We start from the raw sequence: 26,303 nt of genomic DNA on the forward strand, positions 1-26,303 counted from the left end.
TAACCTTGAATGAAGGAGGAAGACTCACCAACAAGACTTCAAGGATCTTCTTGAGCGCTAGGTATTTCACTAGGTTGTACCTGCGCTTACTCTTGGGATAAGACTCAGAGAAAGGAAAAATATATGTATTCATGTGGAAACATACCAGTGGCATAAAGCTAGGTGTCCATATTGAATTGATCCAAAAATATGAATCAAAACTTTTTTTAAAAAACCTACCTTCACCCTTTTCAGAGTAACAGCGAATTAGTCATGCTTTCAGTCCTGTATGAATAATATCTTTTCATCGTATATAACGCATATGGTCCTAGCATTCACAGCATGCCACAGGAAACACCAGTGGGATACAGTCCACGTAGCTCAAGCATTTTCTTTGAAAGGTTTGGACATTTTAAGTGAGCTCATGGTGAATTTCATACTGTCTGCTTTATTTACATGTCGCCTATCAGAAGAGATCAAGCTTTTCTGTTTCCCTAAATTAGCTCTCTCTGGAATATAATAGCAGCTTTCAAACTCACCATGTTATCTATATATTTTCAATTATAAATAGGGTCATGTTTGTGAGTTAATGGGTTTAGTTTTGAAAGTGCCAAAACTTTGATCAACGTATGTGAAACAATTGGCTGAAAGCAATGATTTTGATCAATGCTTTATACATCAGTGTGCATTACCTACAGTATGACAGGAAACGTAATCACTACTGAAATGTTTTATTATCTGCAAGAGGGAAAAATGGTACTTGGAAATTCTAAAAAGATTAGATAACAAAAGAGCACTTGAGGCAGTGCTTATGAGCACTGGTAGACTGTATAATCCAGCAATAGGACATGCAATACAAATCATTGTAGTTTCAAATTTTCTTACAAAGTTTATTTAAGGAATCAGCTACTTAGAATCTCATTTATATTACAGCAGTCCTATGTTGACTATTTTGTTTACATAGTAGTAGTGGACTTATATTTGGAAACTTCAGTAATAAAATTGGCTCCTTGATTTCCTCCTGAATGTTGGTAAGGTAGAAACCCTGACCTCTCTGAGAACAGCAAAAGTACTGCCTCTGCAGCCACAGAATCACACAAACAGCTGACTTCTGGCTTTGCCACGCGAGCAGGAGTTCTGTGAGTAACTCCTCTGGAGTCTGTCCTCCTCTAGGAGGTTGGAGCTGCACAGTCAGCCTTGGCACTGAGCAAGAAGCTGACTGTCACACAGTGACACACTTAGGCTGAATAAAGCCTCCATTCTTTAATCAGTGTAACTGTCAAACTAATGCAACTGTAAGTTCTTAGTTTACATACCAGCATCACACAGGGAAGAAATTTACGTCTAACCAAACACAAAGAAACCTCATCTACTCATTCAAATTATACCTTATTTGAAAACACAGGCATGGCACGGTTGTTGCCTGGGGAATGGGGTACAGCATGACTGTTTCTAAACACTTCCAGCCTCACCCATTTGTTGACCGACCCTTGAATTATTTTGAAAGTTCCGTCTCTGCTGCCTGCCATGTCAGTTATTATATTGAAAATTTAATTGTACAGGGGCTTTGACACTGAACTTTATAAATTTGTTCCAACTGACCTTGTCTCAGTTATTTGCCAGCCTGGCACAAAGGCTTCGCATTCATTATTTGTTCTCATGCAGAAGGTAGAAGGAGCACAGGGCAGGAGATAGAATGGACCTGACGTTTTACATGACTGTAAATGAGGAAGCAGCTTTAAATAAAGAGATTGTCATGCCCATCGCAGAGAGTATTGCATTTCTCTCAAACAGAACGAATTTAGGTTGTACAGAATTACTTATTTGTACCTTGGTGTGTGTGTTTTTGTTCTTTGGTTTGTTTTTTTTATAGTGTTTTCAAAATTTCTATTTAAATTTGTTTTTATTTCATCTCTGTACTCTTCTGAACAGACATCTTCAAGAAAAGTTTTAGAGATTGGCTTCTATGACATAGTATTTCTAGTGCCTAATCTGCAAAAAGTTAAGTAGATTTAATCCCTACTTGCAGAAGTGTGAAAGCAAGATATCACCTGCAGCTCAGGAAAGGTGCAACATGTAGTTGAGCTCCCTCTGTTGGCTCTGCAGAGGTTGAAGTTCATCAAGTAACTTCAAAGGGAATCAACTGCATTAGCAACACCGATCTCTTGTTTAAAACCATTTTGCTCTACTATTAAGAAATGTTACGTTCGTTGCTCATTAGAATAATTGAACTGCACAACTTTTAAGAAGGAGTAAAACATGAGCAGAAACCCAGAAATAATTTTTATTTCTAGCTTTTAAAAGTGACAAATAGCATCTGGAAACCCAAAACAGCTTTCAGCACTACAACTCAGTGATTTATAGATTCTGAAAGAGAGTGTCATGCTGAGTTTCTTATATTTTTTTATTCCATACTTTCAAATAATTGGTAAAGCAAACAACTTTGTGACCGGTCCATAGAGAGGCTGTGTTCAAAAGTGATTAGTCTATGCTCTCAGTGAACCAGTCACCCCAATGGAGAGCTGTAAGCAGTGAGCCAACTGCCTAGGAGACTTGTGAACACCATGTGAGGTCCCAGAGATAATGTTGCAAACAAGATGGAAATACAGAATCTCTGGGAAATGAAAAATCGATGTGACAAATGCTGCCTATCCTCGTTGTGTTCTTGATGATAGTTTCTTGTGAAAGTCACTGTTCTTTTCTCAGAATCAATTTTCTTTATTTCTTTTTCTCCTAGACGCCTGGATGCCAACCACATCAACTATGTGCCCCCCAACTGCTTCAATGGCTTGGTTTCCCTTAGACACCTGTGGCTAGACGATAATTCCTTGACAGAAATACCCATCCAAGCTTTTAGGAGCTTACCAGCACTTCAGGCAATGACACTGGCACTGAATAAAATTCATTATATACCAGACTATGCTTTTGGAAACCTCTCGAGTTTGGTAGTTCTGTAAGTTTTATCAACTGCTTTTTAGCCAGAATCTCTGCTTCTTTGAAGGGCTTTGACCTCTTTGTGATTAATTACTTGAAGATACAGTGTTTAATTTAGGTGTTACTTGAGACAACCTAATAGCTGCATACCTGGGTTCGCTAAGCCTCTATTTTTTTCCTTACAGTGTTAATATTAAACTTACATTATCTTGGACTATAAAGCTGTAGTTTCCTTCTACTTTTGCACTAGGCTTATGATGATACTCTTTATGTGTGCAGTCCTTTCTGCTATGGAAAATATTTTTTAAATACCAAGTTGTTTTTTTTGTTTTGTTTTGTTTTGTTTTGTTTTTGTATGAGTACAATAAATGATTTTTTAATTATCTTAGGGAAACAGAACTTCCACATCATCTTCAAGTCACATTTGCTAAAGTGCTTGATTAATCTAACTTAAAAGTTTTGTCTCCAGTAAAAAAAAACTGTGTAAGGGAATTTTTAAAAAATCACCATATCTGGTCAGCAAAAGTAACAGGAATAGATGAATTGTATGCTTTGTAAGGCAGTACTGAATGGAGAAAGATTAGAAAAAAGAAATGAACTGAAAGCTTTCTGGGTGACTTGGAAAGAATGCTGCCTGGTAGAAATTATGTATAGTTCTACTTCACAGATAGTATATGTAGCTTTATATTCTGATATATTTGCATACCAAAACAGCTAAATGAATCAGATGCAAAACCGTCTCCAAAATCTGGAAGGAATACTCTGGAACTCAGTTTTTTATCTTCTGGGAATGCACCAAGTGGAAAAAATGCTAGACAGGCTGCAGAAACTAAGGAGGACACTGAGGAGAAGTTATTTCAGGATACTTTGGAATGTGTCAGTATTATTAAGGAGAAAATAATATAGTCAAGAATTACAACCTGTCTGAAACTATAGTCTGTAAGAGACTTAGTGTATTTTGGCATATTCTAACCCCACTGCAACCATTGAACCTGGCACATTCCAGGGTTCTTTATTGAGTATTGTATTCACTTTCTCTGCCTAGTGCTTAATGTATTCATTTAAATGTATAGAGCACCAATTACAAGTGTGCAATAGCTGCCTTGTAGTACACAATCCTTGCCCTGTGTTTACATTGAGTATCGGTCCCATTCCATTTAAAGTGGATGGAGAAGTGGATAGACTTGTTATTTAACCAAGCTCCTAGACATATCAGTAATGCTGTGAAGGTAGAGAATGTCTTGAATGTCATTCTCTAGATCCCTACCAGAAATGCGGAGATAGGAGGACATATAAGAAAGCCAGGAGAAAATGACCTTTTTATTCCCTGATTGCTTCTGCTCACTTAGGTTCCCATATTTTAGATCTGACCTGCTTACCTCTGGTCCCCTGGGTTTCATATTGATTTATAATTAAATTATTCCTCATTATCTGCAACATCTGATGCTAAGCTGGGCTCTTCAGCCTGGAGAAGAGAAGGCTGTGAGGTGACCTGATAGCAGCCTTTCAGTATTTAAAGGGGAGCTATAGGAAAGAAAGGGACAGACTTTTTATCAGGGCCTGCGGTGAGAGAAAAGGGGAAATGGTTTCAAGCTCAAATAGAGTAGATTTACATTAGACATAAGGAAAAAGTCTTACAGTGAGAGTGGTGAGGCACTGGAATAGGTTACCCAGAGATGTGGTTGATGCCCCATCACTGGAGACTTTCAAGGAGAGGCTGGATCAGGCTCTGTGCAACCTGATCTAGCTGGGGTGTCCCAATTTATTGAAGGGGAGTTGGACTAGATGGCCTTTAAAGGTCCCTCCTAATTCTAAGGTTTCTGTGATTCTATGATTCTTTGGTGATTTTTGGCTCACCAAAATATTCATGTGCAGTCTTTTGTTTGCTACTCTATTCAGTCTGGCAAATTTCCAGCTGTGTGTGAATATGCATGTTCGTCTGGCACAGGTTTGAAGCTCCATCACTAGCAATCCAAACTGAAGTTGAATTTGTAGACATTCTTCATGCTAACTCAAACATTACAGCTCAGTGTAATCATTTAAAAAAATGATTACTTTTTTTCCTAGGAGGAGGGAAACCTACAAAACATTTGTATATTGCCATCAGGAACTTACTTTTTATGGACAGAGATACTCAATGTCTCTAGGTTCTGTGATCTTTAAAATTATTTTCAGAACAGAATGAAGCATTAAAGGGTATGTAACCAGCAGCTCCTCAATCACAATCCATCTTTTCTTTTGAAGTGTTACTCCCATAGTTTTCCTCCACTATGAGAGTGAAATGTGAAGAATAAAGTAGAAGTTTGCTGCGAAAAACGCATCCTCTTCAAAAGCCAGCTTAACTAGCACTAAGTTGTACACACTTCCATTAATGAGCTTAACACAGATTGATTTTTTCCATGTCAGTATAAAAATCTTAGAAGTAGGCAGCATTCTGATCCTTCACGTAGGAGGGTTTGACTGAATAAAACATGCAGCAGTTACTCTCGGGGGCTGAACATTTGAGAAGTAAGTGTTGACCTACAGGTGTTTACAGGTTCAAAGAAGAACAAATTAAAGCTCTAAAAATTGATCAGTTCACTCATCTCAGTGAAGCTATGACTCCTTGTCCTATGGCTTTGTGTCTTCTTTCATTCTAGCAAGGCTAATGGCTGTTTCTGCCTTATTATCCTTCTACTCACCTGCTATTCTGTGCCATCCCCGCTAACAGCCTCTGAGTATACGTTTTCCAAGTGAACACCACCCACAGTTCTAAAGGCAACATGTTAATTAATAATATGTGAGAATATGTATACAATTTCACAACATTTAATGTGCAAAACCCACTCTAAAATTCCAGGTTATACCCTTTCTAAGCCATGTAGGTGGTTGTAAAACAAATCCCTTCTATGGGACCAAATTGAATGCGGCATGGGTGGAGTGATGTCAGGAGAAAGCAGGGAGGGCAGTGAAAGTGCCTCCTCTACATGCTCTTGCAAAAGCATGACTTGCATTTAATTGGTGCATGCCTGAAAATAAGTTTATTTTGATTTAAGCATCAAAATGTTTTGCTTGAGTCCGCTGTGGGCAATGTGCTTTCCTGACTGTGTGCTTAATGTTCCCCTGCAGACATCTCCATAACAATAGAATCTACTCCCTGGGAAAGAAATGCTTTGATGGGCTCCACAGCCTAGAGACTTTGTGAGTTGACCTCTTATTTGTTTCCTTTTTTTTTTTTTTTTCCCCAGTGTTTTCATTAATATTCTGAAAGAATAAAAATGGCCTAAGAGCTAAATGTGTTTTTTGGCTTGCCTAATCGCTACAGGGTCTAAATGATGGTTTCCAATGTCTCTATGTGGCAAATAGTATTTTTGACAATAAAATTAGCTTGCCTTTTTAATAAGCACCATCAGTTGATAAACTGTTTAAAGGACATTTGAGAACTGTATTGGGCATTGAAAAATAAGTGGCTAATCATGAGCAGTTGTGTTTGCCTAGTTTAGTACTATTTATTTGTCTGGTTTAATCAATAAACTTAATGGCTAGATTGGGAAACTGTCAGAGTGAGAAGATTTACCACCAAGAAACTGTCTCGCCATAGAAGAGGGTTATGAAATCATATAATTTTATTTTTTTATCCCTGGAAAAAGAGAAAGTGCCAAATACATTAATCATGTATGTTTTACAAGGAAAGAGATATCTCAGTTGTGTCCAAGAGCATGTCTTTAAAGAGCTTTGCTAAAGAATAGCACTGATAAGGGTTCAAATTGCCTCAAGCTTTTGTCAAAGTTCTGTTCATATCCATCTGCTAGAGTAGGTAACAGAACTCCAAAATGCTGCAGGAACAGTAAAAGCTTGCGTATTTTCTTCTCTACCGCCTGCTACAGTCAGCTAAATCCTTCTCAGAGATTTTAGAGATTTCACCTAGCCAGGGCAGAAGATGAAGATTTGAGGAGCAAATAGACAAAATATCAAATCTGAATAATGCTAGTCTAAAGGTAACTATTTTCTTTCTCATCCACAGAAGTATGTACTGCTCACTTTCATGTTTCAGTAACATCAGAAAGCAAGAAATTTTGACCTTTTTTCTTTTTCTTTTCATTCCCTAGTTTCAGTTGCACTGATCCCTTCAAATGAAATGCAGTTTTACAATTTTGACTTTTAGTCTGCTGTGAGTTGAAAGGAAGTCCCTTAATGTAGCACCGGAAAGGGGGACAGGAAAGAGAGAGGGAAAATGTAGTAGTTTGTTGTGTTTTTTTAAGTGAGATTCACATGGCACTTGGTCAAAAATAGGGGAAAAAAAAGAACAATGGAGTAAGTAATTGCAAACCCAGTCCCAGCCACCTGGTATGAAAGAGATGAAAACTCAGAGGACAGTCATGAACCTGGGAATGGATATAGGTGGAGTGTCTTCACTGCAGTAGGAGAGTGTCGCACTTGCCTCAAGCTCACTACTTGCGTACTGTATAGACCAGTTTCGAGGTAATTTCAAGACAATCTAAAGAGATCTCAGCATAAACGACGCAGGTCAGCTTTAAGATCATTTGTTTGCATTGATGCATAAGTCTGAAAATCACATATCACTGGAGGGCAAAGGAGAACTGTGCTTGCCTGTAATCTCTTTCTGTCAATAAGCAGGAGAGAGAGATTTACAAGCAGGAAGGAAAGCTTCCTTGAGTTCAGACAGCAGTTTCCTGCCTGAATTACTTCAGCCTGATACTGTTTCAATTTCCATCTATTGTAAACTGTGATTTCTGTTTTGCCCATTCCATAAGGCTGTTTCTCAAATTTTTCGGACTATATTCTTCACAGAGCAGTGTTCAGGGTGCACCACACAGGTGCATCTCAATTTTAGTTTCAGGTGTCTCCTGAATACTAAAGGATGCACACGTCTTGCTCAAGGCAGAAGTATGGGTATAGTTCACTCACTTCACCATAATGAAGTCTAATTGCCACTGCAGCATGAGCAGTTCTTAAAGCAAAGGTCACTACCCTAGCTAAACTACTGTTTTTACAATTTGTATGGTTAGAAACATTCTCCATGTGAGTACTGCCAAAGCTTAAATTGAACAATACGGTTAATGATAAAGTTGGGCTTATTGTATGTTTTCCCACTTGATAAGAAAATAGGAATGAGAATGTGCCCTAAACAGATTTTTTACAGAACATCCGTGCACTTTAAAGATTTCCTCGATTTGGCTATACGTTTCTCATTCAATGCATGAAAAATGGTATTTCATTACAAATGCCAACAATTCTGTTATTCCTGATGTAACACAAAACCTAAATAACACAATCTATTTTCACACAGAGATTTAAATTACAACAGTCTGGACGAGTTCCCCACTGCTATCAAGACACTAACAAACCTAAAAGAACTGTAAGTACAGCATTTGTATTAGGATGGAGGATGTTTTGTCTAGTGTATGACTGATTATTTTCTTAATGCTGATTTTGTCAGTAATCCCTGAAATCTGATATCCTAGGAAAAGCTAATAAATGTGCCAACATGCATAAAAGATAATTTTCAACATGCAGCTTAGAGCATTCAAGTTCTGACAACTTTTATACTGCATTGTGCAGTAAATTTTCTTCAAGAACTTCATCCTTGGAAGCACAGCTAATTTGTTTTGAGTCCCAAACACAACAATTGTTCTTTCCAAGCAGTCCAAAATATCACAATCTGCTAGACTAAGGAAAAAACATGGCCCTCTTCCTGGCTTATTAAGTTTAAATGTTTTCTTCCATCTCTCCTCCCCCATTAAATTAAAGCATTCTCTTTTCATTAATAGTCCTTTGTAATGTTGTAAACAAAACACTTGTGGATGCACAGACGTAGTTTCTCTAAAATAATGTCAACACTGAAATGAAGCCAGCCAAGCTGAGTTACAAAAGAATGAACGAAATATTCACACATTTTAAACATGATGTGTACAACAGTATGTATGTCCAAAGTTCTTTCAGTTTGAAGTAATTGCCACTCTACACGTACCATCAGCATAGATTTTACAAAAACTAGCTAATCTTATAGCAGCTAGACACAGTTGACACAGTTGTAGTATTACTGCATCACAGGTAACAATGCCACTTTTTATGGCTGGGATTTTTTTGGAAGCAGGGAACACCCAAGCACTGTTGACTCCAGCTCAGTGCCTCCTGTGCTGCAGAAGAGTGTGGCTCTATGAGGCTGTGAGTTTCTCAGTCCAGCTACTCTCAACTGCTGTTCTGTATCCTGAGGCCTAAAATAATTGGTATGAAATCCAGTGGCCTCGAAGAACTGCCTTTCTGCTGACCTCTGGAGTCAGTAGCCAAACATAGATAACCTAGGTTTGCAGTAAATGCACCTTGTCCAGTCCAGCAAATTGCCTGATGTGCTTGAGATTTCTTGACCCCATAGCATCTCACATCTAGGTATCAAACTGCTTGTGTCAGCTGAACTCCTCTGTGCAGGAAATCTTTGGAGTGTGAAATTGTAACCCGAATTCCCAAATCCAGCACAGAACCTGACCGTGTACATCAGTATTTTGCTTGGGCCCTGGAAGCTGATCTGTATAGGAGACACATGAGGTGTCTCTTATAGGGTTCCTTCTGTTTTTGCCAAGAGGAACCCAGTGCCACAAAGATTCAGTTTATTGCAGGGCTACATTACTAAGGTGTTTCTGGGTCAGGCCTCTTCTCTTAGAATTTGTGCTTGGACTGAAAACACTGAATATGGCTTTTTTTTTTCTTGTCTTGGAAAGAGCAAGCCATCAAGGCAGAGCTATACCAGTCCCAGATGCTCTGCCTTTGGTGATCTCAGCTGTAGGGCAGTTCTCTCTCCAGAATGGGTATAGATGTTAGGTTTTGAAGATGCCTGTGAAACATTTTTCCCAATGTGGCCTTACTATAGTGTCCTTACCCAGGAGTGCCGATATATTTAAGCTCTTTTGCTCAGTATGTGAACTGACAAGCAGTAACTCACCTTTGGTTCAGATGAGGTACATTGCTGAGGTGCAGAGCCCAGGGTATGAGCTATAGCCATGATCACTCTCTCCCAGTCACCTCAGAAGTGCCGTAGACTCTGTTTTACAGAAATGCACTGCAATTTCCTTTGTTTTTTTGATGGGGCTGCTCCCACACTCTGACCGTGTCAGTGGTGATGAGGGGCCAGACTCTGTTCTGGGAAGCAGTCATGCCATTTCCTTTGCCTTTCTCTGTACAAGGAATTCCATTCAATGCATCCACAAAACCAGTCTGTTCACTGGTTCTAGATGAAATGGGATCCTCATATTGCTTGGAATCTGTGTCTGCATGGATGCAGTTTTTATGGTGTGCAGAAGGACAATGGATTTAGAGCCTTGTTCTGTCTGATCAGCAGTAGCACGGTGACTAAACAAGTGAAGCCAGTAATGTGGAACCTGTTGAAGTAATGACCAAGTGTGCTTGCATCAGTGAACAATTTGAGGCTTTCTAAATGTATAAATTTAATCTGGGAAGCCCTTTTCATAGCCGACTGAACTAATGGGAGTTTCCCACACAAATCATCATTGTTCTTTAGAAACCTTAGTTGTTTCTTTTGTTTTTCACAATGGAGAAGTACTCATATGAATAAAATCCAGTAATTAATGATGAGACCAAGTTTTGGCCCCCTATCCAGCAGACACATTGGATAGCTTGTTCATTTCTACATCTAAAATATTTCAACAACAGTGTGGTTGTGGGAGACTCAACAATATAATGTGTAAAATCATTTACCTTATAAATTTGTGTAATTCATTATTATCACAGTAAACGGAATAGATGCAAATTAACAAATACGGGGAGGATACATGTATACATGTATATATGAACTATTCAGTGCCTATATTTACATTACATATACATGATCTACATACCATACAGCTATGAAACAGTTTCCTGCTGTGAGCATCTGAATTTTAAAATGCTATTTTGCTGTTTACTTCACCTGCATGGAATTTCTTGTGTAGAAGAGTGCTGAATTCCAGACATATCTTTACTTTTTCTTTTGCTCTTGCTTTTACCAGTTGTCTTACCCCAGAAAGCAAAAAAATATCTTTACACACAGATTTTCCATACTACAATCAAAGAAATTGTTGTGTACGGTGAATACAGATTGTGCCTTCTCATGCCTTTTCTTTACTGTGTAAACCATTTTTTTGTTTCGTAGAGGATTTCATAGCAACAACATCAAGTCGATACCTGAGCGTGCATTTGTAGGTAATCCATCACTTATTACAATGTAAGTGGTAACAGTTTATTCAGTGACACTTTGTGTAAGACAATATGGTATTAAGTACCATGTTTGTTGCTATTTGATACATCTTGTGAATGCACTGTGTAGCACATAATAATGCAAGTGAACAAGTTTATATTTTTCTAGCCTTATGAAAAGTGTGGCAATTTGCATGCCATATTTAAAGGGAGCGAGTATCACTACTTGATCATTGACCTTTCAGTTGAACTACTCTTTATAGGTCTCTTAGTATTGCTGGCAAAATAGAAGATATAGAAAAATTACTCGTGATGGATTCCAGTCTCAATTCTCATTATTTTACATGAGAATACATTTAATTGGCAAACCTCAATGTAAGAAATTGTAAAATAAATGTAAGAAAAATAGCCACAAGTTTTGAGCAGCATTTTTTTAATGAGCAAAAGCAATACTCCTTCACAAGTGCAGTGGTACTCAACTGCTGTTGATGGACAATGTCTTCTGAATATGTGAAGTTCTGATTTCTTCATCCATCAACTTTGCCATATATCATAATAGAGTTCTTCATCTTTGAATTTTAATCTTTCTGGGAGAAAGAGGAAATGACAGGCTTCTGGTTTTAAATCCAGAGAAAATGGATACTTCAGTATTAAAACCGTACTTGATGGACATAGGCTAGCAGGTGAGAAAAGGCCCACAGGTGCACAAAATGTCTGTGAGCATACAGAATTACTCATTTGTATATATTATAATCATGTGTTTTGAATCTTTTAAAATATTCCATATAATATTTTGTGTATGTGTCATTTGTATAACATTGTGTATAACGTTGTGTATAAAATGCCTTTTTTGCTCTCTTTTTGCAGACATTTTTATGATAACCCTATCCAGCTTGTTGGAAAATCTGCTTTTCAAAACTTACCAGAACTCAGAACTCTGTATGTGTTTCGTTTCTTTAAATTGTCTTTAGTTGCAACGTTAGAGGTGTCCCTCAAATTCCTCATTGCAATTGTATTGAAACGATGTTTTAAATTCTAGGACTTTAAATGGTGCCTCACAGATAACAGAGTTTCCTGATCTGACTGGGACTACAAGTCTGGAGAGTTTGTAAGTAGTAGAGGATTATTTTTTCTTTGTTTTATATTTCTGATATTTATTCTAAAGAATGTCCCAAAAATAAGCATTTGTTTTGCAATCTTTAATGTATTTATTTATTTATTTTGTAAATTCTCTCAATAGGACACTCACAGGAGCACAGATCACCACTCTCCCCAGATCAGCTTGTGACCAGTTGCCTAATCTCCAAGTGCTGTATGTTTCAGTATGATTAATAACTTTACATCAATAAAAAAGATTAATGAGCAAATGAAATCATTATGATTTCAAAATTACCCCATTGCTGCTATTTTTGTGTATCACATTATTGCATAGAAATCAGAGCAGGGAGCAAGTCCCAAATGTTACTGAAAAATACCATCCTCCAACAGTTCGCATTCCACATACCTGTCAGTATTTCCCATGCATTGCTGAAAAAGATCATTAACTTTCGTCTTTTTAGGAAATGCCAAAATGGTTCATGATTTTGTTTAAAAAAAATCAGAGCTACGTTCATTGACTTTATTTTCATTTATTCTGCCTCTCCTGTAGCACTTTTGTTTTCTTCTGAGGCACTCAGTGAAGTGAATGGAAAATTTATCTGCGTATGGAGTTTAGCTTTGAGCGCTTTTCATGCGTCTCTTTTAGATTTTTCTCCAGACAGACTTAAGTAGTTGACTGAAATTTTGATAGACTATTACTTGGCATTGTTGGGGCATAGTTCTTATACTAAATATCCAATATTATTTTAGCTTGGAAATGTCCTTGGGGTTTGCTTAATCACTAACGAAAGTAATCACTGTGTCTGCTTGTTTGAGAATCAGCCAACGCTTTCCTCTATGTATTACATCACTTGGAATGTATTTCGTATTGCTTCTCTGGCCAACATTGAAATAGGACTAATTATAGCACATGATTTGAATACCAGTGTGGATGTCATTAACATTTCCAGAAAAATTAAGTTTTAGTTGATGGACTCAGTAGAATCTTACGCTGTCACTACTTGCACTATTTTCACAAGTCAAACATAGAATCTACGAAATGCCCCTGTCAGAATAGTAATGGCAAAGATAATTTTTTCCAAGAAAGCAAGTGGGTAGATACGATTCAGTTTTAAAGGACTGGAAGCAGGGATGAAAGTAGATTACTCTTTTACTTGATAATATTAAATAACTATGGGAAAAGGACATTTTTTGTAATTATACATGTAAGTTTTATTCTATATTCTTTCCACCAGCAAAATTCAGATTCAGTTTTCCCCAAACAAGATGTATATATAGAGAGAGAGACTGTTGAGAGTGGGTAGGAGAGGGGCGTTTGGTTCTTTTCCTCCTTTTTTTTTCCCCCTCCAATTTCTACAAATTGCCTGGGCTTGTTTTTGATTAGTTAGATTATACTATAAATCAGTCCAGATGTTCCAGTTATTCTGTAATTTGTTGAGTTTTGGCTCAAGTCTTTTCAAGAGCTTTTTTCCCTCATGTAGTGATTGATTTCAAAGTTAGTTCCCATATCTTTAACCACAGTGCTCAGTTATAAGATGTAACAGTTCTAAGGATCAGAGGCAATACTGATTAATCAGAAGTGTAGAACTGAAAGCTAATTACAGTTCATTGTGATTGTTGCCAGAAAAATATAGGATATTCTCACACAAAATGTACATATACATTTAACATATTTATAAATAGATACTTATTAGTGCATTTTAAATGGTTTAAATATTTATCAGAAGTTTAATGTGATGAATATGAAGTCTGTGATGCAAAGCCAATGCTCCCTACAAGCAGACTGCCAATATTGTTACTGTAAAACATTTAGAAGTCTGCACTTCAGCAGGAAATTGTCAGACAATGCAAGGAATTTGCAACAGCAGTATCTGGAGTTAATATATCTTTCCTTCTCCCCTCAGTTAGAAATTAGAAGCTGACAGATGAGAGATAATAACTGAGTCTGCACATTTCTATTCTCCTGTAAAATAAGTTATTTTTAACTGAGCATAGAGACAGGAAAGCAAATCTTTTAGCATTACACTGAATGTTAATCTTTTCTTTTCTTGTGTATTACAGAGATCTGTCTTATAATCTTCTGGAAGATTTACCCTGTTTTACTGCATGTAAAAAGCTACAAAAAATGTAAGCTCCAAACTATCCTAAAATGCCTAAAAAGAGGCATCTAGGCAGAATTTGCTTGAGCATCATTAATTCAGTTACTACTGACCAATTTGATGTACTCAAATACGTATCTTTACAATGTACTGAAATGGATCATAAATGGTCTACAGTACTGCCTAGCGTCTTCTGGATACCTTTGAAACTGAGAGAATTTTTATTACTGTTTCAGTGACTTGCATCATAATGAAATTGATGAAATCAAAGCAGACACTTTCCGGCAGCTGGCTTCTCTTCGTTCTCTGTGAGTACGGCACTAATGGTGGTTCACGTTGGTGCTCAAACACATGGGGTTATATTTTCTATTTATTCACTGCCTATTCACTGTCTGTCCACTGGCTGCCACAAGTCATTCTAATTTCTATTTCTCCTCATTTTGATCTTTCATCCATTAAGTTGCAATTTTGAAAGCAGAATAAACATTGTTAAGTTTAGTATCTGAACAATGAATTCAGCTAGGTAAGCTTGCAGATATAGAAGCTGTTATTTCTAAACATTTATGATAGAGGTGGAGAAAGATGCTGTCCCAGAGCTAGTATCTATTGGCAGAATCAGCTCCGAGGAGCATGAAATCATTATAGAGGTAAGTGTTCTCTGTGAAGAAGAACAATAAGAAATACATAGGTCATTCCAAAAGTAATTCTTCCCATGAAAACGACAACAGATACAAGGAGCATAATAACATTATTTGATAGAACAAATTCTCAGCTACAAAGCACAACTTTTTGTCGTGGTCACAATTAGCTGATTTGCACAGATGACCTGGTTAAGATGCTCTTTATTTCATGATGTGACAGCTGTGAATGGCTATCTGGAAGGTGGATTGTCTTCCACATCACTGCTGCCACTGTTGAAATGCACCACCCACTGCCTGACTGTGCTCACATCCACTTTTTGGTCTCTATAAACATTCAGCAAGTGTCAATGTGTGTCATTTTTTCTGCATGGAGGAATTTGGTGATGCCCCTTTGCTTCATATGCACTTTCGTGTCACACACCATTTTATCAGACCTCTCCTCTGCTGCCATCTGTCACACAGCAGCAGATTGTAATGGAATATTGGCGGGAAGGTTCATCCTCTACTGGCATACCACCAACATCTGTTTCTGATGTCTTGGGCCAACATAATAAAGTAGGAGGCATTAATTTCAGAGCATCCATCATAAATTTAAAACTTATGTATGTTTCTAGTGTTCATACAGACACAGCAGAATAATTTTGTAGAGAAATTACTTATGAGATTTGCAGGATCAAGTCTATATGTATATATAGTATATTATGTAGCTACTTTTACTTATTTCAGTTTTTCCTAGTTTGTGACTAAGTTAAGTTTATTGACAATGGATTTGCTGTTGCTTGTCATATCACAAGGGCCTCTTAGAAGTAGTCTGTATATCCCACTCCTCTGTCTGCTGCCTTGGGAAACTGAAGCAGACTGAAAACAACTGAGTTAGACTGTGAAGGGCATTAAGAAGTTTTAGAGAATGTTGTCACTTTAGTAACTAGCTCCATTAACTGACTAACATAATTTTAAAAATTTCAGTAAGACTTTGCAGCATGAGATTTGCAGAAGTTTATTGAAAATATTTGCATGTAATTAATACCTTTTTTATATTTAGGCACCCTAATCAAGTGTATGAAAACTTCCATATTCACTCAGTGGGTATGTAATTTTCCACTCACTTTTCTTGTAGGGATTTAGCTTGGAACAAAATTAAAATTATTCACCCCAATGCCTTCTCCTCTTTACCATCTCTGATCAAACTGTAAGTATTTGTATATCTTTTACATTTAAATTTTAACATTTTTCTTGCAAGAGCATACAAAGCACTGGTAACTTGTTAATTGCCCCACTCAGCAGAAATAGAGGCTGTCTCTGTTCTAATCTTCTGGTCTGTCAGATTTGTATCTAAATGTCTGCTTTCTTGTACTTCACCAACTCCCGTAGGTATTATGGCAAAGCTGCATATACCATAGCGTAATCAGGGTGATTAGGGCTCCATGAAACATATCAGTGTATCTGCCATTCTTCTTTCAATTTGTTAGTCATTCACTGTCTTTTAACAGTGGGGTGGATACCTTATTAGTTGTGTATCAAAACAAAGGACATGGATTCAAAATCAAATTACAAACATCGTTTCTCATTGCATGAAATAGTTTTTCTTCTTAAGTAACTTCAGTCAGAATATTTAATGGATAAAACACCAAAAATCCAATTTTGTAGGCCTTACTTACAAGCACTTCTGTCTTTACTTTTTCCTTCTTCCCACTATAATTGCAATACCTCTATAAGGTGAATCCCTGGGGTGTATCCCTGGGTACAACATGAAAGAAAATTCCTCTGGAGTTATCTTGCTCTGCAGTTGTTCACAAATGCATGCTGACAGGTATCTGATCACAGATAATCCAGTAGTTTGATTTGGGAGTTACAGGAAACAAAAATTTGAAAAGAGGCATTAATTTCTTTTGATGGACTAAGCCACCTCTCTGAATGGTGGACTGAAAAATGTCTGTGAGGAGAATATTGCCTATGACATTCTTTTTGGGGGATCCTCCTTAGTGCTTTCTTGCAGAAGAAAGAGTACAGGAACATTGTGCTGCCAGCAATAGATTCTGCCCTTGATCAGTAGAAAACCCTTTGAACACACACATAAACCATTGTACCAAGTGTTACCTGAAATGCCACTCTGTAGCCCTCGTCTGAATGAAGTCACGATAGACTTCACAGGTCAGTTGGACCAAAATTTTGCCTTTGGTAATTAACTATCTTGTGAGCAGTAGGACATACGCATGCACAAGTACGTGCACATTAAACATGAAAAGGTAGAAAACCAGTACATCAACAGGTCTCTTATTTTATGACTAGCCCTTTAGATTTAGATGTCCAAGGGAGAAGAACTTTATAGTCACCCATAAAAACATTCCAGTGGCATCAGACTCTCCTTTTTTCTGCTTGAGCATTGACCATCTTAAATATTGCAGTGTAGATTATCATGAAGGGGACTGAAACAGCTTACTGAATAAATGGAAGGAAGAGGGAGTAATAGAAAACAGAATGTGTCTGAACATCTGCCTTTGCTTACTTTACCACTTCCCCTTGATCACTGTTAGCTTTCTGCTGAAAATATTGGTGTATATTCCTGAGTGCTGTTGCAGTTTTGCTCTGTTGATTGAGACTTGTGTATAACACAGTCATTTTTTATCAGTTTGGAAAACTATAGCCTACTTCTCCAATATGACACTTCTATTACAGAATTAAAACAAAAGAGAACCTGTAAGCTGATTTTTATTTGCTGTTATGCAGGGATGTGTCATCCAACCTTTTGTCCTCTTTTCCTGTGACGGGGCTACATGGTCTAACTCATTTAAAATTAACAGGAAATCATGCACTACAAAGTTTGATATCATCTGACAATTTTCCTGAACTCAAGTGAGTATATCATTGAAACTAATAAGTTACATTTGTGTTCATGTGCAGTGGAAGGTGTGTCAGTGTGTAACGCATGTTGTTTCATATTGTCAGTCTTTGATCTGTGCTATTAAAACCAAAGCAAATATGATAAAAATGATAGACTTATTTTATTATGTTCCCTTTTAACTGAAGAAACTGTGAAGTGTTTTGAAATATTAACCCCAGTATTTGGTTAATGTGAGCCACATCTGCTTCCTGGTGATATATTTCAAAAGCTGTTAAAACAATATGATATGATATGTCTTTCTACTGGTCTGTGCTTACAGAATTTCCCTTATGTTTACAGAGAACTCAGTAAATATCAAAAATATACTACTGAAGTTTTAAGATATTTGGCCGTTTTTGTTTCAAGTAAAAATGATTTATTTTTTTTTCTGTAATATTTGGTTTAAGATTCAGATAACACAGAGACATGGAATTAGGAAATTGCAGGGGTTAGAAGGGATCTCAAGTGATCATTGAGTCCAACCACCCCCCAAAACTTTGCCATTATTACTATAACATTTTGATGCTAATAATTTTCTGCTGGATGCTCTGTGACACAAGAAGGAACTGTTATCTAGAGATTATTTGCAACTCTGCTAGTCACTGCATGACCATAGAGAAGTCACAGTAAATCATTTTGCCTCTGATTTCAGGATACTGGGGACTGTTCCTTAACTTTCCTTTGACTTTCATGTTTTAATTGGAGGATGCAAACTGAGAAACATTCTTTTTCCTCACTTCAATGTAAAATTTTTGATACCATAAAATTCAAAACAGTTAAACAGTATGAACATAATTACAGAATTACAGAGTGGTAGAGATGGGAAGGGATCTCTGGAGGTCATCTAGCCCAACCTCCTGCTCAAGCAGAGTCACCTGGAGCCAGTTGCCCAGGGCTATGTCCATAAGGATTTGAAAGACTGCAAGGAAGACTCCATACTTACGTCCTCACTAGATTTGCATTTTGCACTGGAGGAGTTCCATAAGTCACTATATGCAGACAACTCAAGGAGATGTGCTACTGATGGAAAGGACTGGAGTTTTTGTAGTAACAAATAAAGGTGTGATGAGTAGAAGTAGGGAGATGATAAAATGTTTGAATAAAGCACTGGATAGAACCATACTGGAGTACTTTTATGATGCTATGTTAATGTAAACAGAGAGAAGAGCTGCAAAAATGATTCAAGCACCATGAAACAGTGCCTTAAAAGACTTAATAAACCCAGTATTTGCAGTTTGTCACAGAGGAGATTGGGTAGTGACTCAATCGCAGTGTGTAAAACTACTTTGTAACATAAATGTTCAAAGTACTAGAGGACTTATGTAAGTCTTCAGAGGAGTCTCAGAGGTCAAGAAGCAAGTACCATAAAAAGTTGTGAATGTCTGAGCCTGAGCTTCTGCCTGTTTTTCTTCTCTCACTGACTTTGCCAACATGTTGAGGCAGGTGATAATTCTAAAATGCCCAAAGCCTCTTGAAAAGAATCTAAACACAAGAAAATTGATCTCTCCAAAATAGAAAATACATAGTAATACATATACTATGTGTATACCTGTAGTGGTCCTAGAACAATTTATTGTTTAACTGAAATTGTGTACAACTAAGATTTTTCAATTCTTTTATCAATATTATACTTTATGTGTTTTTGTTTTTTTTTTTCCGCAAGATAAATTACATATATTGCTAAAATGCAACTACAAGATATTTAGTTGGAACAAGTAATTAAAAAGGATGTGCCAAGCAATAGCTTAATTCTTTAAAAAGATATAAAAAGTATGACTGATATATCTAGGGCTGATTAACATCTGTAAGAGTAAATTATATCCACTCAGGAGACAATGGGATAAAATCCTATCCTGGATCCTGTAGGACTTGTACCATAAATTAAAATGAGGCCAGGACTTCATGCAGGATCACTGCAGACATTGCATGAAGCACCAACTTGAACAGAGATCTGAAACGAAATGAAATTTCACCCTTTCTAATTGTTGGAACTACACACTGGTTACATTAAAGACAAATTCCTGTATAAAAACTTCCTGCTCATCTAAATGGGTCATTGCTGTTCAATACACAAACACATCAAAGAGCTGAGCATCCTCTGCCCCACCTTCAGCAGTGGCACAAGAATGCTCAAAGAGCCGAGCCCAGCTTGCTATAGCAAGCTATGAGGAAGTAAAGTCAGGCTGCCAACCACTCCTTCCCTCTTTATCTGATGCTTTGATTCAGTGCAGTAAAGAACTCAGTGACTACCTCCATCTGTCATAACTGTGCATTTCCATTCACCATCAACCAACCCAGCACCTTCGTGAGGTGGAAAACAACCTTGTGTTCCCTGATGTTTGATCTAAAATCAGGAAAAGAGATATTCCTTGCAGCAGGAAAAAAATGTCAGGGGTACAGATACCATCAGTAAGATAAGCAATATATAAAAATAAATTCAGACAGTGTTTCTACGGGACTATAATTTGACAAACTCCAAATCTAATCACCAATATCACATAAGCACCAGTTATAAAAAGGACTGTTTCTGGTATTGTATGGCTGAGAGTTGCCTTTTTTTTTTCTTTTTTTTTTCCACTTTAAAAGTTGCTTTTAGAAGAAAGGAACTCCTCTGTCACCAAGAACTGGCACTAATTGCTTTCCATTGCAAAGTATACTTTATCCATTGTGTTCTGGGTCCCAGTCAGTCTGTTCAAATATGCTTTGCACAGAAATTCAGAAGTATTTGCAGGTTTTAGACCTGTATGTATGACCTAGTAACTAAAAAATAAAAAAAAAAAAAAAAATAAAAAAATTCAGCTGTTTGGGTTTATCAAAAGGTTCTTTAAAGTCCTAAAGAGAGGATAAGAAATTGGAGTCTTAGTCTTTAACTAAAAACAGTTTTTCTGGCCACTTTGTGGAAGCTGTGGAACAGCACCATGTGAGAGGTCCACATTTCAACTTTGTGACAGGCCAGTGAGTAAAAGCTCAAAAGAATCTGAAAATCTGTTCTTGTTAGCCATGCATTAAACACAGCACAGCCAACTGGTCAGAAGAGGAAACATTCAGAAGAGAGTAACAAAGCAGGTAACGGGGCTGGAAGGCATCTCCTGTGAGGAGAGGCTGAGGGCACTGTGCTGCCCAGCATGGAGGAGAGGAAGTTGAAAGGTGACCTCACTGCTCCCTGCAGCTCCTAAGGAGGGGAAGCAGAGGGAGGTGCTGGGCTCTGCTCCTGGGAACCGATGGCGGAATGGGAACAGAACAGAGCTGCAATGAGAGAGTCAGGCTGGGCGCAGGAAGCATTTCTGTGCCGTGAGGGTGGTCAGACAATGGGAGAGACTTCCTAGCGAGGTGGTAGATGCCTGTCAGTGCTGAAGAGGTGTTTGGACACTGCCCTCTGTAATGTGCTTTAAGTTCAGGTCAGCCCTGAAGTGCTCAGGCACTTCAGGTGAAAGTTTCTTCCAACTTAATTGTTCAATTCCAAAACACACTTGCTTTCATTTCTTGAACCTTAAATACCCGCTAGCTATTTCCTCAGCAATATTAAACACTTCAGAAGGTTTAACATCACAGGTTGCAGTGATCACCTTATAGAAATTTCAGTGTTTCCTTTTTTAAAGTGTTTTGTGTTGGTTTTTATTTGTTCTTGTTTTTGTCAGCCCAGGCAACTAACTGTTGGTCAGTTTTGTAATGCGTGGATATAGTAATAGTTTATTTAAGAAGAGCTTCTGGGAAAAGTTTACAGAAATGTTTAATCAGGATAATCTTCATATTTTAAAAGATCACATGTAGAGAAATGAGTTAGAAATTGAATATTTAAGTCAGTCAGATGGCATGAAGTTGCATGATAGAACTTACTTTTCTTGTACTTTTACTGGAGTATTGAAAAAATAGCTTGTGCAATTTTGTACTGGTTACAAGAGTACAGATTATTGTTGCTAATGCCCAACAGAAATCTAAGTGTATAGAATCTAAGTTCTCCAAATGCAATAATTTAAAATTCACTGTAGAGCATAAGGTTCGGTTTGTTCCTTTCTAAACTTACTAGCATGCAAGCTTAAGTCCTGTTGGCATTGGGTGCAATTCACCAACTGATTCTCTTGTAGACTTTTCAGGGCATTAAGTGTTGCTCAGAACATTCATTATATTAATTCATATGACTAATTTGTTGAAAGTAACCTGGTAGTAGTCACATATTTACCTCTGAAGGTTTATTGATCTGTTGAAATTAAGGTGAATTGTTAAGTTTCACTATGTTATTACTGGGGATCGGCAAACTAAATGTCTCTATTTCCAGTGCATAAAGTATTTCTCAGGAATAGAAGAAGTAGCCTTTAGAAGTTGTATATATGTAGTTCTTCCATACTACCCCAGAATTTGCACATCCACAGAGAAATGGAGTTGAAAACATATTGGAAATCAGTAATTTTCTGGCAATAGATGCCTCAGAATCTTTGAAAATCACTCATCAGTACTCAGTTTTGTGTTAGGAATTCCAATTTTACTAAAGGAGTTAGGAATGACCATTCAGTGTCCTTCAATGCTCATTCCTGTGACAATTAATAAACTAAAAGCCTTTTCTTCAGTGACATACATTTTCACATATGCTGCATTAGTGATTCATTCACCTTTCAGTTTAGAACACTACTTTGTTGGTGTATATACAAAAAGCAGTCTCCTTGTTGCCATTTTACTGTGAAAAGTGTTTGATGTGGAAAGAGATTTGAATAAAAAAATAGATCTTATTTCCCAAAACTGGAGAAATTCAGGGAAATGAGAAATTTTGGGAAATGAGATTTTTGTTTTGCCTGTTAGGCAGGTTAGGCACAATTGTGATCTTTTGGTTTTTTAAAAGAAACCACTAAGAAAGTAACATGGAGAAACCGCTGAGTTACACTCAAAAACTATTAAAAGACAAAAGAGAAATGGAACTCTCAGAGTAACATTCACTCAAGAGCAAATTCTTCTACTTCCATATCTCCCATGAAAATGCGTAAGAATATTTCACTGAGCCTTTACTACAAGTACCCTAGAAATCATCTGCATTTCTGGTAGAGGATTTTATCTGTGAATCTTCAGTTTGTATCATCATGATTGATTTTTACCCATAAATATTTTTACTTTCAATTCTGGCTATTTAACCAAGTTAATTTGCACTGACATTAGAGAGCAGTACAATGAAGTAGCTGGTGCTCTATCCCGGTATCATGGTATATTTCAATGTTCTTCTCCAGGGTCATGGAAATGCCGTATGCTTATCAGTGCTGTGCCTTTGGAGCTTGTGAGAGCCACTACAAAATCTCCAGCCAATGGAACAAAGATGAGAATAGCAGCACTGATGATTTTTCCAGGAAGGATATTGGGTTGTTACAAATTCAAGGTAATTGTTACCTTTCATTTTTAAATCTCCCTGAAGGCTGTGATTTTTCAAGAGAGCAGCCTGTGATATTAATCTTACCCAATACTCTTTCACAGTCACAGAGGCAGCCTCTCCCTCTCTTGCCTGGCAATATATTAAAGTGTTCCTATGCTTAGGGAACTCATTTTGTAAGGTTTGCCTTTCAAAAATCTCACTCACTCATTTTTCTGTCCAAGTATTAATGTGGGGAGTGAAATCTTCCCTTTATCTGAAAGACAAGGAAGTGATGCTCGTATGTAACTCCATAAAATAATCAAGCAGCGAGGACTTAGTATCTTGCCAGCCTTGGAAGCAGCAGCACTGCCTTCTCTGTCCTGCTGCACCCGTGCTTCAGGATATTACAGAGCTTGTGTGGTTACTTAGGTGTAGCTGCTGGGTTTTTTTCCTAGTACTTTCTGGGTACCAAGAGTGCACCTGTTCTGCAGAGCAGAAATTTACTTTATTTTTCTCCCCCTTCAGCAGAAGTTCTGTTATTTGACCTGCCATGTAAATGCATACATACATGTTATACTAACCTTCTGCTTTCATTGCTGTCTCCAGTCCTGAAGACTGGTAGGTCTCAAAGTTCAGGGCTAGTTCCAGCAAGAGCAGAGCCAAGAATACATGGTAGCTCAATGACACACAAAGAAACACAAGAGCCTGGGTTAAATCTTAATAGAGGGGCACAACAGTGGAATTTGTATTTTTAACTCCTTCCTACACAGTTGTCACACTGCAAATGAAGTAACGGAGAAAGCACCTTTCTGAAAGTGATTGTTTTCAGAGAAGTGATGATGCCAACTTTTTAAATAATCCTGAGTACAGTGACTTAGAACCAAGAAAGCATACATCTGCTTCTGCTTACAGTTTGGCAGGCAGAGAGATGAGAACAGGCCTTAAATACCCAGGACTTTTTTGCAGCTTGTACAAAAAGAAATTTTCCTGAAAAATGCAGTATCAAATCTGAGTATTTTCTCCCCCACAGATGAGCGTGACTTTGAAGATTTTCTTCTCGACTTTGAAGAAGATTTGAAAGCTCATCATTCGGTGCAGTGTTCACCTGCTCCAGGTATAGAACTCCAGTAGATGGGAATCTAAGAGCAGTGTTGCTGGATATTTTAGATGCAGTAACAAACTCTGAATCTGAAACTAGGATGGGGACAATATTTTTGCAATAATATTTGTACAATAATATGAAATTCTGCACAGTCCTCCAGAAAACTCTGCAAACACTGATTTCATCTATGGACGCATCAGAAATTTCACACAGTCCTCTGGCAGATCCTCACTCTTTTCCCTTTTCAGAGGAATTGGTCTTCTTATCAGGGGGACAAGAAAGCAAAGGTTCTGTTCTGCCAATAAATAGATAATAGTAGAACAGAATCTTTGCTTGCTCTTTCCTTTGCAAAACTGAAGTACTTCTTCATTGAGTTATTCTGTACTTGAACTTTTTGAATAACACACAGTTTAATGTCTAGGACATACAAAACACTACAATATTGAAATACATACACTCCATCACAAGGAACACCCAGCACAGTCATTTCCTTCAGAGAGTAGTACATCCCTGGCTTTGCAGTATGATGGAAAGGTTTTAAGGTTTAAAAAATAAAAAGTGATTAAATTGCAAAGCTACATGTCACCTGTTACACTTAAATTTTACCTGAAGATTAAGAAAGTATTTGGAATATAACTTTTAGTTTTAGCATCCTGTTCAGCAAAGATTCTCCCTAGTTGTTCTTCCATTGTGAAGCATAAACAAAAATCAGCTAGTACTTTGAAACTCACTCCAAGCCAAGATCCTCGTATTTCTCTACTGCTTCCTTTGTTATTGAGTTCACAAAAACATCATTGTCTTCATGACAAGTTGTCACCAGACATCTATAAACTGACACAACGGATGCTTCTGCCTACTCAATGGCGACAGTTGTAGTTGTATGGAGTACAGCTCAGCAGCAGAGGTTGTGTCTTCATGGAGAAGGTGGATGACTTGCTTTGAGGAAGCATAGCTGACTAGTACCAAGACAAGTAATGTTTCTTATATATTCAGCTTCAATCACACACTGGGCAACCTGATCTAGTGGGTGGCAAACGGGATTCAAACTAGGTGATCTTTAATGCCCCTTCCAACCTAAGCTATTCTATGATTTATCTTCACATCTTGAGAATGTGTCATTCTGAAACTGCTATGTCAAACAGTCTACCAAATAACACTTTTCACTCTCTGCAGTGTTATTTCCTTATTTGCAGTATACCTTGATAATCAACTTATGCAGAAAAGTATATCTGAATTGTAAGTCAAAGATTTAGGAATTCCACTCTGGGGATATTTCTCAAATTGAGTGGTCCCAGGAAATCTCTTTGCAGACAAAATAAAACATGTCAAATCTTCCATCATGAAAATTCTTCAAGAACCCTGATCTCCTTTAAAAGGTCAGATTTATCACTGGAATCTAAATGGAATCCTCTCAGATCTCATTGGATCTCAATCCAAACTAGTAGATTACAGTGCATTTGTCTTTTGAAGATAGGATATTTAGTATCCATTACTTCACTGAGAATGCTGGAGATGATGACAGGCTTAAAGATGGTACCCACATTTTTCTGTCTCAACAACTTGCCTTTAAGGATTCATTCCAGATTCTTGGCAAAAAGATTAAAGATTCATCCTGAATTTATTCAGAATTTAGTTGTTCAAAAAGAGATATCCTATTCTTTCCAATGCTTCATGTATTAAAGTTTTCTTCCTCTGGTGTTGGATGTTGAAAAGTAGGGCTGGCCTTTAGCTTTTCAAAGGTCAAAGCCATTCGAGTCACCTCGTAGAATCAGTAAGGATGAGAAAATGAAGAGCAAAGCACTCCTCTGAATAGACACTGCAAAGGGGTCTTGAACTCTGTAATGACATGCTGTTAGGCAGCCAGAGTGTATCTGTCCATGTGCATTACATCAAACTTCACCAGGACTCATTAGCAACTTGTTCTGGTTTAGCAAGAGATCTTTTTCAGCTTCACAGGACAGCATTCACTGAAACTACGAACTGGACATTCTATTCAGTAAGTAAGAAATCTAGTCAGTAGTTTCACATGAAAGTTTGACCTCCAGCT

The 26,303-nt window shown here is 37.4% G+C and overlaps 1 protein-coding gene across 1 annotated transcript in view; it reads left to right on the forward strand.

Moving 5' to 3' along the window:
• LGR5 (leucine rich repeat containing G protein-coupled receptor 5) overlaps positions 1–26,303 on the forward strand; it is an 87,648-nt gene that overhangs the window by 56,979 nt on the left and 4,366 nt on the right. The window contains exons 5-17 of the mRNA XM_085221325.1: positions 2,717–2,932; positions 6,022–6,093; positions 8,204–8,272; positions 11,060–11,131; positions 11,971–12,042; positions 12,143–12,211; positions 12,344–12,415; positions 14,263–14,328; positions 14,537–14,608; positions 16,059–16,130; positions 17,669–17,794; positions 23,036–23,181; positions 24,185–24,268. Of these exons, the coding sequence (XP_085077451.1) occupies positions 2,717–2,932; positions 6,022–6,093; positions 8,204–8,272; positions 11,060–11,131; positions 11,971–12,042; positions 12,143–12,211; positions 12,344–12,415; positions 14,263–14,328; positions 14,537–14,608; positions 16,059–16,130; positions 17,669–17,794; positions 23,036–23,181; positions 24,185–24,268 (1,208 nt within the window). The remainder of the gene's footprint in view (positions 1–2,716; positions 2,933–6,021; positions 6,094–8,203; positions 8,273–11,059; positions 11,132–11,970; positions 12,043–12,142; positions 12,212–12,343; positions 12,416–14,262; positions 14,329–14,536; positions 14,609–16,058; positions 16,131–17,668; positions 17,795–23,035; positions 23,182–24,184; positions 24,269–26,303) is intronic.

This window comes from Meleagris gallopavo, chromosome 1, assembly GCF_905368555.1.
Source record: "Meleagris gallopavo chromosome 1, MGAL_WU_HG_1.1, whole genome shotgun sequence".
Lineage (NCBI taxonomy): Eukaryota > Metazoa > Chordata > Aves > Galliformes > Phasianidae > Meleagris > Meleagris gallopavo.